The following is a 14,375-nucleotide window of genomic DNA, read 5'->3' as shown; positions in this document are numbered from 1 at the left end:
CGGAAAATAACCCACTTACAAGCATTCTTTTGTGCTTTGCCTATTTACTGTTTGGAAAGAAGGAGTCAGTAGTGTTCAAAATGAAAAACAAGTTGATCCTTGCTCACTCAATCGCACCTACCTCACAGAATAGATAGGAGGGGGGAAACAATATACAGTGAGCCCTTGGTATTCCCAGGGGATCTGTTCCAATGCCCCCTGCAGATACCAAATTTCACAGATAGTGAAATTCGCTGGGGGCTGCCAGCAAACTGGAAGTGCCTCTCAGATGACCCAAGGAGGCCTTCTGGGGCACGGGGAGATCTCCCTGAACCTCAGAAGGCCTCCCAGGCACTTCTGGGTTTTTTGCAAACCAGAAGTGCCTTTCAGAAGCATCGAGCAAGCCTTCCGAGACAGGCTCAGAAGATCTCCTGGACTCAACTAGAAGGTATTTCTGGTTGCATCCTAGACATCCTCTGAGGCCCTCCAGTGTGAGCTCAGGATCCGTGTTGAGTAAAATCCACAGATGCGGAACCCTTGGATAAGGAGAACTCACTGTGTGTTGCCCTGAACTCCTTGAAGGGCAGGATATAAATGCAAATAAATCAGTAAACAAGCAACTGCAACAGCCACACAGTCAAAATCAAGTAGAAGCTTTAAAAACCTGAAGATTGATGTAGGCCAGTGGAGTCAGATGAATGAACAAACACTTATTTGGCTGTAAACATAACTCAGCCTGCCTGCTCCCATCTCCTCTCTCCCCCTTTAACTCTTCTGCTCACATCTGACTTTGTGTCGTGTTCAAACCACAACTCTGTGGTTCATTTGAACCCAGAACTGTGCTTTTCCTGTGGTTTACAAGCTACAATTAAACCAGGACATGAAATCTGGTTCAAAAGTGCCTCGTGAGCCACAGGTAAAGCACAGCTCTAGCTTTTGACAAGCTGTGGTTGAAATAAGCCACAATGGCCAAGTTACATAGCCAAGGAAGAAAGCAGGGGGAATGACAGGGACCTGGACATCCTCTTCTCTTGGTAGCTGGAGACCTCTGTCTTCTTTCCCCGCACTCCAAATTTCTCATGGAACAATGACACATGATAATGCAGAATCAGTTCAAAGGTAACTATGGGAGAAATTCTGGTCCTCTCTCAGTGAGGAGCAGCATGACATTAGTAAGGCCCTCATTTCCCCCTCTATAACTAAAATGCCCCCTGCAAGTGGGGCAGCAAAACTGGGAAGGGGCAATTTCAGCTCGATCCTAGAAACAAATGAAAAACTGCTTTTTAAATTTTCCTTTTATTGGAATTTAATGCCATTATTGAACTGATCTTTTTAATTTGTTTACATTTGATACTTTGTATACTGCCACCTTGGGAAACCTTGCAGTTCAAGGGATTTACAATATTTTAAATCAATAGACTGGCAGCCAGATCTAAAAGAAAAGCTAACGGGGACAAGTGGAGGGGGGTATCGCTGTTACCATCACTGCTCTCCCTCTGGGGTTTTGCAAAACAGATGCCTCAATAAATCTTCACACAGTAGCAGCAAATCTGCGTTGCTGAGAGCACAACACCACATCCAAGATGTGGCAGACGTTTCAGCCATTTCCTTCAGGATTGTCAGAACACAAGATGACTGCCATCAGAATAAAGTGACTTAAAAGCTGGATCCATCCCTTTGCGAGGCTATCCAAAGCAAACACACAAGATGTCAAGTAGCTTAAGAGGGCTCTTTCTCAACGGGATTGCTTGGATCTTGTCTGCAGCAAGTCTACACTCAGGTTTTGAAAGTGAGCACAAGCGTGTTCACACCTCAAGGGAAAAAAAAGAGGGGCACCACCAGGGAAATAGATGCAAATGGTAAGGCATCAAAAAGACACTGGAAAAGGAGGCATTAGCATCTACAAAGTGGCCAACGTTTTTTGGTGTACCACCCTCTTCAAGGGAAGATAACCGTCCCTTAAGGAAAAAAGGGCATTTAGGGATGCTAAATATTTTGACAATATTCTCAGTTGGTACACAGCAGCCATGATCACTATGACACAAAGGGACACCACGAAAACAACACATTTTTGAATAGGCAAAAGGGCTTACTTTGTCAATGTCACTCTTCTCCAACATAGCTTCCTCTGTTTCTGGGGTGTCATCCTCCAGGAATGGATTGGTGTTGGGAGGTGGTTCAGTCTTCTTCTGTTAAGGGAAGAAAAGTTCAGAGAAACAGACTGCTTTCAAATACCTAGCTTTGCCTCTCTTCTGGATCATCAAGTCTATCATGGTCTCAACGCTCCAACAAGTACAGATCTACATGCCCAGGTATGTCAAACTCATTTCATACAGAGGGTCCTTTATTCTCACAAAGAAACTCATTAGCTGCAAATGACAGAGAAGAAAATGTGCAAATCTTGCTCACAATTTTAAGGTATGAGAGAGCCCAATTATCATGCTGGGAAAGCACTCTTTTAATGGGGGCCAGATAAACTGCTTCCGGGAGCCGCATCCAGCCCACAGGCCTTATGTTTGACACCCCTGCCCCAGGCCAACCTCTGCAGGTCCCTGAAGGACTGCTCTTTTGCTTGGGCATCTGTCATAACTCAATTCTTGTTGTAGCTGGGCTCTGCTGCCTCCCCTTACAGGGAAGAACCTGGACTCTATCACAGCCAGGAACCACTATAAACTAGAATACATATGAAGTTAGACAGTCATCACCATTCCTTTTCTTCTAGGCCAGGGGTGCCCAAACCCCAGCCCTGGGGCCACTTGCGGCCCTCAAGGCCTCTCAATGCGGCCCTTAGGGAGCCCCCAGTCTCCAATGGACTTCTGGCCCTCCGGAGATTTGTTGGAGTCCACACTGGCCCACACATCTGCTCTCAGCGTGAGGGTGACTGTTTGTCCTCTCACGTTAGCTGTGGGATGAGAGCTCCCTCCACTGCTTGTTGTTTCAGGTCTGTGACGCAGCAGGAAAGGCCAGCCTTGCTTTGCGAAAGGCCTTTTATAGGCCTCAAGCTATTGCAAGACCTTCATTCATTCATACAAGTTCATCTTTAATATATTCATTTATGTAAACTTATGTAAATTTATTCAAATTTTAAATGTAAATCAATTCTTTTTTTCCCTGGCCCCCGACACAGTGTCAGAGAGATGATGTGGCTCTCCTGCCAAAAACTTTGGTCACCCCTGTTCTAGGCCTTTCTGCTCTCACATCTCAAAAGCCTTCAAGCAGGAGCTTACTTTCTTTAAGATGACATTAACTCTGCTTCAAGAATTTAAGACCTTCTGAGTCAGTCTTGCTTCAGGTTTCATCTCATGTAAAGGCTTGATCAGCCTCTTTAAGAAGCAGTGGCCCCACTGCTCTGCAACTCCCACTCAAAAGAGGTTTGTTCTGTCTTCTCCCTGCCATCTTTTCACAGCCAGCTGAACATGCTTTCTCTTGGAGGGCCAGTGATTTTTTAAGAAAATGCTCCTTCATCTTCCACTATTTGTTGTAATGATCCTGTTACTATCAATGGAAGTGACTTTATTGGTTCACTGATTCAGTTACATGGGGGAGCCATGGCAAGACAGAAGTATGCCTTTCTCTCCTGCATGTCGACTTCAGGGGAATCCCTTCAGGCAAACAGTGGGAAGAATGTTAGTTCTTTTGTTGCTGTAGCTGCTACTGCCTGGGCTTCTCCAAAGCCTAGCTCCTCCCTTTGCTCATTTCTGCAGCTGTGAATGAGCTTCTATAGTTTCAAAGGCATGCACTGGAGCATTGCTATTGCCCTGGCTGTGGTGTGGAGGAACAAGCAATGTGGAAACAAAAGCGCTTCAAGTAATTTTCAGCGCTATACAAATAGACAGGCAGGCACAAAATGTCAACCTCCCCTCACTTGTGTCATTGTACATGAGATTGCATCCAACACACCGGCCCAGGTCACAAATGCATGTTCATCCTTTGCTAGCAATATGCATATGTGATTGAACTGCACCATCAAACTTTCCTGTCGCCTCAGAGTGTTATACCCATTTTCAATGCTGACAGACAACACATAAGCAACAAGCCATGAGGGAACATCAACACTCTGCGAACCAAGCCCCTAAGCATCAAGAATAGAAGTGATCCTCACCACCACCACATCAGAGAGAGTGCAGCCTGAGAAGCGTTTGGCTAGCAGCCCTTCAAAATTGGTCGTCCTTTGAATGGCAAAGAGAAGCAACTTCACTTCAATCTCCTTTGCTCTTGTGCGCATGATCTTCGCAAGCTCGGTCCTGAGGGGAAAAGAGGTGGGGGGGGAACAAAAATGTCATGCAGTCTTCCTGCACATGCCCGATCTCGTCTGATCTCGGAAGCTAAGCAGGGTCAGGCCTGGTTAGTACTTGGATGGGAGACCGACTGGGAATACTGGGTGCTGTAGGCTTATACCATAGTCTTTCAAGACTGAAGGTTGCCAACCATGCTTCAGACTGAAAGCAAAATGGTCAATCTCACATGGATTCCAATGAAAGAAAAAATGCCAACTTGAACGGCGCCAATTTCTAAGCTTCTCTCCCTCTTTTCTTTACTACTACACTTCAGCATTACGTGTGCAGCTAAATTCTACTTACTTCTTGTTTCTATTTAGGGCTGGTTCTGTTTACACTTGGCATGTGAACCAGACGTGGTTCCAGGATCTGGCCCAGGTGCCGGAGGAAGCAGAATCCATAGTGGGGTCAGAGTGCATCTGCATGCCCCTGCATCCAAGGATTTGCCAGAAACAGCAAGGAGGAGGAAGAAACCCTACCTCCAAGGGGTAGGGTGATTTCAGCTTTCCAAAGAATACAATTTTTAAAAAATATAAAAACCCTCTGAAACATTTTAAATTCACAAGGTGTGTTCAGAAACGGCCCAATCCTATGAACGTTTACTCAGTTGAACTTACTTCTGAGTCTCTAATGCGGCATACTCCTGGGTAAGCCCATATAGGAATGCAGCCTTAATCATGCTTATCTAATCACAGAAACACAGGAAGCTCAAAAACAGAGCCTCTCAAGGACGCGCAAGTGCTCCCACCTCGTAATGTGGCAGAAGTCCACAGCGATCCGTTCCGTCATGCACCATTCTTGAGGGAACATGCGACCATACTTCTCCTCATAGTCCACCAGCTGGCGCTTTATCCAAGCATAGCGCCGGTCAATTTTATCCAGCCAGGCAACCTGGAGGCAAAGAAGAGGAACACAACCATTGGCACCCATTGGCGCCTACTCCAACAGATATCTTTGCAAACCTTTCAGAAACTGAAAAATGCCAAGTTAAACAAAGGTCATCTTAACAGAAGACTTGACCGAACGCCATTTTGTAACTAGAGGCTAACAGTTCCCCATGAAGTCTAAATTTCACCCCCATTTTAGAGGTATGAGATCTGAGGTCTGACAAAGAGGTCACTGAAAGAAAATCTAAATTCTGACTTCCTCCACTAAGCTTGTGGTGGCAGCTCCCACGCAGCAGGCAACATTCAGAATACATTCAGGCCATGCACCCTCTTAGGAGAGGGGCTCCAACCTTGTTCCTTGACCTGCTGCATCTCTTCGAAAAATTATATGCCTCCTTGGGCTTGAGTACAGAGCAGGACCCATTCCTTCCAACACTCAATGTGGCACACAGGATGCCACCTTTCCTGCCACCAACTCTGCCATTTCTCCTCCTGCTCCCTCTCATTCAATTTCCCTCTTACTTTTCAAATCCGCAGAATAGGAAGAGAAGGCATGGTCGGGGTGGGCAGGCAGATGATCTGCCAATCCACTGCCAGGGCGAGGTATCACCTCAAATGGTTTCACAGATGAGCTGGCTCTGCCCAAGTAGGTTTACCCCACCCCCTCCTTAATCCCACCGGTCTCCGTCTTTTCCTGTCCCTATCCCGCTTCCCCTTCCTGTCAGCAGGCTGCATGTGCAGCTCAAACATTCCAGCCTCCATCTGGTCCCTTCATGTTTGCAGTCTGCTTTCTTTTGCTCTGCAGGCCTTTCCCTAGCTGCCCAGCCCAGCCAGGCCGACTCCCTGTTCCTCTCTCCACTTTAGCTTTAACCGTCCAGACTGCCTTCTGGGAACTATCACTCTGGCTGAAGATTCTGTCTCACGTGACTGAGTAGGGAAGGCATGAAATCATGCTAGGATCTGACAACGGAGGCATGAACTGTATTTTTAGAGGTGCCATGTAAGTTCTGTTTTCTTGAGCAGGTGCCACACATGCATAGACTCAGACCAGTCTCCATACACCTACTGTGAGCTGGTTAACTGTAACCCCCCCACCCACCCACCCAGACAGGTCACCCAAATCAGCATAATCTTCCAGGGAGGTCCAACAGCATCTGAAATATTAATACGCGTATACTATTTTTCAACAAAAAAAAGTTCACGAAGCAGCTTACATCATTAAATAATTGGTTCCCTGTCACAAAAGGGTTCACAGTCTAAAAGATACACAAACACAAGGAAACAGCTGCTAGGGGATACTATGCTGTTTGCAGAGTAATTCACAACTAGGCTCCTTCTCCGGACCTAGAAGGTCTAGCTCAGACCTTGTAGGGTGTGGAATATGAATTAGTCCACCCAGCTCCCAAAACTGTCCACTCTTCTTGCTAAAGAAAGCAGCGGATACAATCTGATGCTACTCAGTATAACCAGTGGATAGCTCCAAGCTAGAACACCACCCTTTCTATTTCCTGCAACTTTGCTTGAGGGTAGGGGGCTCCCATCGCTGTTGGATTAATATCTGCCCTTCATGGGAGCTCTCCCAGGTCCTGCAGAGCCCACATCTATCCTGGGTGTGCATACCCAGAACCTGCTACTGTTGCCGCATGACACCTGCTGAATCTTGCTCTCCTCCAAGCCTTGGGTTAGTGTTCCACTAGCTGAAAGCCCAGCTGGAACAGGACAGCACTCCACAACAAAGTAATAACTAAAGCATCTTCTCCCCTTGGGGACTTTTTCATACATGTCAGGAAGCTGATGTGAGTAGCTTATTACCCTCTTCAAGGAAACAAGGACAACACCTAAGCTCTGCAACACTTAAAAAAATTTATAAGGATAGAACCCAACATACATCTTGGTTTTCTTGGAAGAGCACGAGGTATTCTGAGAGGTGCTGTTTAATAAACTTCTTGATGATCTCCTGTTTGATTCTGGGATCCAGGACATTGGCAACCAGACACGCATCCCGGAGTACATTGCTAGGCCCACCAGCCCTCTGTCATGAAAAGAAAGAGGCAGGAGGGGAAGTCAAGGTTAAGAAGTTAGAACCTTCTGATGCTTACCATTTGAAAACAGCACACCCTAGATTTTCACAGACAATGCACAAATCTTTGCAATACTCTTCTGTGTTGAAGGTGGGTCCAGAGACATACCAGCATGCAAAGCGATAGAACCAAACTTGCAACCCCCTCAAATTCTTCCAAACGAAAGATCCATACTTAATCTTCACTTTCAACATGGGAGCCAGTTTTGAACATTTTAAGCATCTCTCCTGCTCCTCCTCTCTCTTTATTCCCCTCCTCATATGGTCTAAGCCAGTTGTGGCAAACCTATGGCATGCATGCCAGAGAGGGCACTCCAAGCCATCTCTGTGGGCATGCACGCTGAGCCAGGCAGCCTGGAGAGGGGTGCTGAAGCTGCTGTCACTCCAAAGAAAACAGAGGCTCTCTCCGAGACTCCGTGTGTGGGGAGGGCAGGCTATTTCCCTCCACCCCCTGAGCTCACTGCCCTCCTCTCCCTTCGCTCCCTTGCCCCCACCTGCCCTGTTTCCCTTTTCAATTCTGCCTGATCTGCAGGCTTAAGGTCCCTGTTTTTCCCTTCCCCAACTCTCCAGCAGGCTCAGCCAATCAGCATCCAGCAGGCTCCTGGCTTTTTCTGTTGGAATGACTCAGGGCCCTTCACTGGCTGACCACCAGCCAATCCTGAGCTGCCCTCCTCCTCAGCCATTGCCAGCCTTTGCAGCCTGCCTTTCCGTGAGCAGCTCCCCACTCAGCACCAGGAGAGGCTTTTCCTCCACAGCACAGGCGCAGCTGGGGGTGAGCAGCGCAGCCAGAGACAAGTCCTGCGTGTCTACTCAGAAGTAAGCTCCATTACAGTGGATGAGGCTTACTCCCAGGAAAGGGTGGCTGGCCTTGCAGCCTTAGAGCCTGCTCCTGTGAGTGTCTACTCAGAAGTAAGCCCCATTAGAGTCAATGAGGCTTACTCCTAGGAAAGAATGGCTGGGATTGCAGCCTTCAAGCCCACTTCTGTGGGTGGGGTTTTTTAAAATATATATATTTTATTGTTTGAGAAAATGAGTAGCGGCAAGGTCTTGCAGCCACCCCCTCCCTGCCAATATTTCTTTACCCAGCATGCAATTAGTCTGTGGAACTCTTTGCCACAGGAAGCAGTGATGACAACTTGCCTAGATGCCTTTAAGAAGGGATTGGACAAATTTCTAGAGGAAAAGTTCATTACGGGTTACAAGTAATAGTAGGTAAAAGATGTTAATGTATGAGTTGTTTTTTCTAAACTAAAACCTCAGTATTCAGGTTAAATTGCCCTGTTGGCACTTTGCGATAAATAAATGGGTTTTGGGTTGCAGTTTGGGCACTCGGTCTCTAAAAGGTTTGCCATCACTGGTCTAAGCAGATTCACACACACTCTGCAGATGAGAAAGTGTCCCATAGCAACCATTTTAAAACTCTCCCCACCACCTTCCTTCCCAATTATGGAAGTCCTTTTGGGAAGGAGGGGGGCTTTGGTATCCACAGGTTCCTTCTCCAGTAATGGGGAGCGGGGGGGAAGAAGAGAACCTTACTTGTTTTGTGAAGACTATTATACCCAGCTTTGTGGTGACTTACACCAGGGGTGCCCAAACCCCGGCCCTGGGGCCACTTGCGGCCCTCAAGGCCCCTCAATGTGGCCCTCAGGGAGCCCCAAGTCTCCAATGAGCCTCTGGCCCTCTGGAGATTTGTTGGAGCCCACACTGGCCCAAAACAACTGCTTCCAGCGTGAGGGTGACTGATCTCTCGCGTGAGCTGTGGGATGAGGGTTTCATCCCTTCAGACTGTTTCACGTCTGTGATGCAGTAGCAGCAGCAAAGGAAAGGCCAGCCTTGCTTTGTGCAAGGCCTTTTATAGGCCTTGAGCTATTGCAAGACCTTAATTCATTCATATAAGTTCATCTTTAATGTATTCATTTATGTAAACTTACGTAAATTTATTCAAATTTTAAATGTAAATTAATTCTTCCCCTTCCCCCGGCCCCTGATACAGTGTCAGAGAGACGATGTGGCCCTCCTGCCAAAAACTTTGGACACCCCTGACTTACACTAATTGAAAACAGGCATCAAACCAGCCAACAACAAAAACATTCTAGACAGCAAAAACATCATGGTGGACCTAATACTGTGGACCTAGATTCATTCTACACTGAAAGCCTGGACAAATAAAGGAGGATAGAGGTTTTGCTTGGTGGTACAGTGGATGCTTTTTATGCAGAAGATTCCAGGATTAATCCCTGGCAGCAACTCCAGGTAGGGTTAGGAAAGACCTTGGTTTGAAACCCCCATGTGCATACAGGGCTGAGCCAGAAAAATGAATGATGTGACTTCAGCTCCACCAAAGACTTGTGTGTGAAACAAAGATCCAGGATCTGACTCAGTAGAAAGCAGCTTAATATATTCATAAAAAGGTCATAGCCATAGTCCGCTCCTTAAAAGGTAATTAAGCTAGGCACTAGCATGGGAAAACACTCCAGAAATTAGGCACCACCTTGAAAAAGGGGCTCTCTCTGGCTATCATCCACCTAACTCTAGCATTTAAAGAGATTTAACCTGCTTAACCTGAGATTTAAAACAGACAAGCCCAGAAAAAAAGCAAAGCTTTCTTCAGTCTCTCCTGCAGAGCTGATCCGACGCGCACTGAAAGGAGGACTGCTACCGCTGTGATCAAGCAGCACAGTTTGCTTTGATGTGGCTTGCTCTTCTGACTGTGGGGCTCATGCACACACTGACAAAGAATCCAGACTTGACAACATGTCTCAAAAAGACACCCTTGCACATTCGCAGCAGCCTCTAGGCCTCCAACCCCAGGCCCTGAGAGGAAACCGCTAAGTCTACGGGACTCTCCTGTGTTTCAGGGTCATGGCCCGGGGCAACAAAAACAGCCTTGTCTTGCTCCACTTCCCATTTGTCTGTTTTAGTTCCAGGGAGAAAGAAGCCTTGCTTGAAAAAGGAAGTAATTTATTGCAGGCATTAGGGAGAGGAAAGCGCTGCTTGATTCTTGACAATAATCCCAGCACACTGAGGAGGTGCAGCCCATTTAAAGTTGTCTGTAGGCTCCTGCTTTGAAACACCTACAGACCTACAAGCAAGAAGGGGGAGGGGGGAGCTCGCTGTGATCTACAGACCCAAATAAAAAGGGATCTGTCTCTCCATTTCAGCGATCCACTAACACATCCCTATTGAAATCATGGCAACTATCCTAAGGTCATAATAGTCCTGCTTAGACCAGATCCAAAGGTTCACCGAATCCAGCATCCTGGTTCCCATAGCAGCCAGCCAAATGCCTCTGGGAAGCTCTCAAGCAGGATATGGAGGCAGAGGCCTTCTGCTCCCCTTGTAATGTATTCAGATCTACTGCCTCTGAATCTGGAAGTTCCATATAAACTTCATGACGAACAGCCACTGTGAGACTTTTCCTCCATACATTCGTCTAATCCTGTTTTTAAAGTTATTTTAGCCAGGGGCCATCAATGCTCCTTTTCACAGTGTATTCCATACATTAACAATGAACTGTGTGAAGTTGTACTTCCCCATCTGTCCTGAATCTCCTGTTAATTAGTTACATTTGATGATCCAGAATTCTATTAATATGGGAGAGAAAAAAAACCTTCTCTTCCCACCATGTATGATTTTTACAAGCCTCAATCACACACCCCCATTGCCTTTTCTCTAAACTAAAAAGGCCCAAGTGTCATAGTCTTTCTTAAGGAAAAGGCTCCAGTCCCCTGATCATTTTGGTTGCCCTATTCAAGGACCCACAGCTGAATGCCCCACCAAAGACTTGTGTGTGAAACAAAAATCCAGGATTTTTACCCTTGTGCCTTGGGAAGGAAATGCCTCTTCAAAGTCTGCCAGGATCTGTTGCCCCAGCTCATTCTGGGCAGCCTTTACCCTGCCAAAGAACAAACAAGGAATTAAGTGTTTTAATGTGGTTGAAACTTTCGATACTCCTTCCTCGGTAGTTTCAAAAATGTCCAAGATGACCAATGAGATAAACCCAAAACTGACAAAAGAACTAACTTAGCAGAGCAGCAAATATTCAGAAGAACTGCAAACTAAAATAAGAAGAGTCCAGGTAATCATATGCGAGGAGTCTTGGTTTTGTTCCACACCAGAGAGCCAGTGGATTGTAGTGGTTAAAGATCAGAGAGACCCAGGTTCAAATGTATACTCAGCCAAGAAGCTTATTAGGTAACCTCAGGCCAGTCTCTGTACAACCTACACAGAAAGGCTGTTGTGACAGTGAAGAAGAGGAAACATTTACCTATCCAACTGGTTACCTGTCCTGGCTTGCCTAACAATTTCTATCCCAACTTTTGGACCCCCGACTCACAACAACATTAAAAAACACATCAATCATAAACACAAGATACACAATTAGCAGCAATAAAATTTAAAAAAGAGCAGAGGGACAATCAATCCAACTGAAAAGCCTGATGAAACAAAAAGTCTTGGCTAAACACGGAACAGATAAATAGTGAGGGGGCCAGATGTCTATTTGCACCTCTTGCAGCAAGAGAGTTTTACAATCTGGGGGCTGCAACAAGGAAGGCTCTGTCCCATGTCACACCCAACCAAACATCTAATGGTGGGGGAAAACGGAGCAAAGCCTCAGAAGACAAAACAAAGGCAGCAGGTAGATTCATACTGGTAGGGACAGGCCTTCAAATATCCTGATCTCAAATTGATTACAAATCCAAATCAATACCTTGAACTGAGAATGGAGACAAACTATATATGCAGCTGGACCACAACTTCCACTCTTGCCATTTTAAATCTAGGTGTTTTGCTTCTAAATTAAAGCAGCAAACCAGACAAGAACCAAAAGGGGAATTAAAATGCACAAAGAGTCCGGGAAACTCTGTTAAGCGTATGACAGCAGCAAATTTGAGCTCAGACAAAGTTTTCAGGAAACACACCTGATGGTCCTTTTGCCAGGGTGTTTCTTAAAAGGAGAGTTCATTTAAAACAACAACACCGCAAGCTGACAATTAATGGTCCTCTTTGTATGGCACCTTGTTCCACTGTGCAGAAATACAGCATAATATAATTCTGGAAGGACTGTGCCACTTGTGAGTATGGTGGTTTCTGCTATTTAGATGGGAGTTCATTCTTGTGACTTGAAAAAAAAAATAAATCACAATCTTATTGCATGGAAAGCTGGCATGCCAGAGAAAACGGTTTTAATTTGGCTTTTCATCCCCTCTCAACAAATAATTTCCAAATACAGGCTTGGGGTAAGTCACAAGAATGAACTCCCAGTAGCAGGCACCTCAATCCCCACAGTAGTAAGCCCTTCTTGGACTGTACTGTGTTATATTTCTATATGCTGAAACAGGCTTTAATTAGGCCAATATAGGAACCATTGCATTGGCCCCTTTTTTACATTTGAAGCTTCTCCTTGATCCTTTTTCCTTCCCTCCCCTTCAAGGCCACAAAAGGCTCTTGGGAGACATTGCCACGTTACCTTTCAGATAGTTGCCGGATCTGCGGAATCCCCATGTACTTGTTGAAATGCTCCAGCACATTCACAACACCTTGCAGGAGATTGGCCACTTCCCCATACTGCCTCCTCCGAGTCATGGCCCTATGGCAGGGGGAAAGAGGGGGGAAAGATTAGCAACACAGATTCCAGAGCAAAACTGAGTTGTAAATATTATTATCCCCCCATCTGAACGTGCCTTTCAATGCAACCTAGAGCCCTCCTGAAACCAAGATGGTCTGTTTATTAATGAAACATCTCACACCCTTTAAACCTATTTCTAGGTAATCTGTCACTAAGCCCTGAACAGGCACCAGGCTGGGATCCTCTGGACACTGATTTCTCCTCATTCAAACACCACATTCTGCCCTTTTTCTGTCCACCCACAGAACCATGGCACATATGCCACCTTGTGCATAGCTTACTCCAATGAATCCACCCCACCAGCCAACATGTGGAGATGATTTAGTGTTGTAATGGAGGTGGTCAGGTGGCGTTTGGCATGATCCAACTGCTTGATATCACGTGTAATTTCTTTAACCTGTTTAGAGTAAAAAACAGAAAACACGTGATTGTCACAAACAGGCAAAGACTTTGAGAAACACACAGGTCCAGTGTTTGCTATGGACCTCATTAGGAGCCAAATTTGGGTGGACACCGAAGATAAGGGTACACTAAAGCATATCATGAAAGACCGTGGCACACATTTTAATGGAAGTACGTGCATCTGAACAAGCACATTCAGAGAGCTCAATTTGGCCATCGCTCCCTGTTAAGCATGAACTTGGCAGCAAGCCTGAGCTCAATGCTATGCAAGATGTGGAGATAATTAGTAACATTTGGCTATAATCAACAAGAAAAGTTGGAGAGAGAAATTTGGGAAGGGTGAGCTGGAGTTTCTGGATTCAAGACTGCTCTTTGTCCTTTGTCTCAAAGGTCCATGAAAAAGCAGGCCAAGCCCAAAGTTTGGCTCCTGACATGGTAGCAGCGAAAGAGCAGGAGTACAGAACATGGATCTTCAGCTGGATGGACTGGAGGACCAAAGGTGAATCTCAGCAGCAGTATCTTACTTATGTTTTGGTTACCCTTTTTTTAAAAGGAGTAAGAGAAAAGAGGAAAACAATGAAAACTGAAAACATAAAGAGATGGGAAAAAGCCATGGGGGGGTAGAAGTAAAACAATGGAGAGGGGGAAAGATGGATTAATTAAGGGAATGAAGATGACAGGTAAGGAAGTAGAGAAAAAGAGAAGGAGGCAAAGAATGAGACAGCGCAGGGGGTCATAAGCATAAAATGAAACTAAGGAAAACAAGGGTGGAAGTTGGAAGGATAATGACCAAGGAGAAAAAAAGTAAGACAGCTCACAAAATGGAGGCAAAAGGAAAAACAGACACAAAGAAATAGACTAATAAAGATGAACGCAGATTGCAAAATAGTAAAAAGTGGTTTGTAAGTTGGGGCTAAAGTAGAGTCTGAAAAGGCCGGGGAGAGACAAGCACTGTCAGCTTCTGTCTTCTCAGGGACCATGGCTGTTCTCCAGACAATCCAAGCCCCTCTCACATCTGGCTCTAGGGACAGCAGGAGAGGGGACACTGGATACCCCTTTGTTTAAATACAACTAGAAGCCCTACACCTCCTGGTTTGCAAAAACCACAAAATGGAGCAAGG

At 45.8% G+C, this 14,375-nt stretch overlaps 2 protein-coding genes and 1 pseudogene across 2 annotated transcripts in view; 1 reads left to right on the top strand and 2 right to left on the bottom strand.

The window, feature by feature from the left end:
• The window catches only part of RPH3AL (rabphilin 3A like (without C2 domains)), a 174,246-nt gene that overhangs the window by 114,131 nt on the left and 45,740 nt on the right, over positions 1-14,375 (bottom strand). The window lies entirely within an intron of this gene.
• VPS53 (VPS53 subunit of GARP complex) overlaps positions 1-14,375 on the bottom strand; it is a 51,101-nt gene that overhangs the window by 16,554 nt on the left and 20,172 nt on the right. The window contains exons 6-12 of the mRNA XM_066636258.1: positions 13,134-13,249; positions 12,694-12,813; positions 11,040-11,118; positions 7,032-7,175; positions 5,005-5,147; positions 4,082-4,223; positions 2,073-2,168 (exon numbers count right to left, since the gene is read on the bottom strand). Coding sequence (XP_066492355.1) covers positions 2,073-2,168; positions 4,082-4,223; positions 5,005-5,147; positions 7,032-7,175; positions 11,040-11,118; positions 12,694-12,813; positions 13,134-13,249 — 840 coding nt within the window. The remainder of the gene's footprint in view (positions 1-2,072; positions 2,169-4,081; positions 4,224-5,004; positions 5,148-7,031; positions 7,176-11,039; positions 11,119-12,693; positions 12,814-13,133; positions 13,250-14,375) is intronic.
• LOC136659808 (5S ribosomal RNA) lies at positions 4,259-4,372 on the top strand (annotated as a pseudogene).

Source organism: Tiliqua scincoides, chromosome 8, assembly GCF_035046505.1.
Source record: "Tiliqua scincoides isolate rTilSci1 chromosome 8, rTilSci1.hap2, whole genome shotgun sequence".
In the NCBI taxonomy this organism is placed as follows: Eukaryota; Metazoa; Chordata; class Lepidosauria; order Squamata; family Scincidae; genus Tiliqua; species Tiliqua scincoides.
The sequence above is the reverse complement of the archived record's forward strand: the minus strand, read 5'-3'. Positions and strand labels throughout refer to the sequence as shown.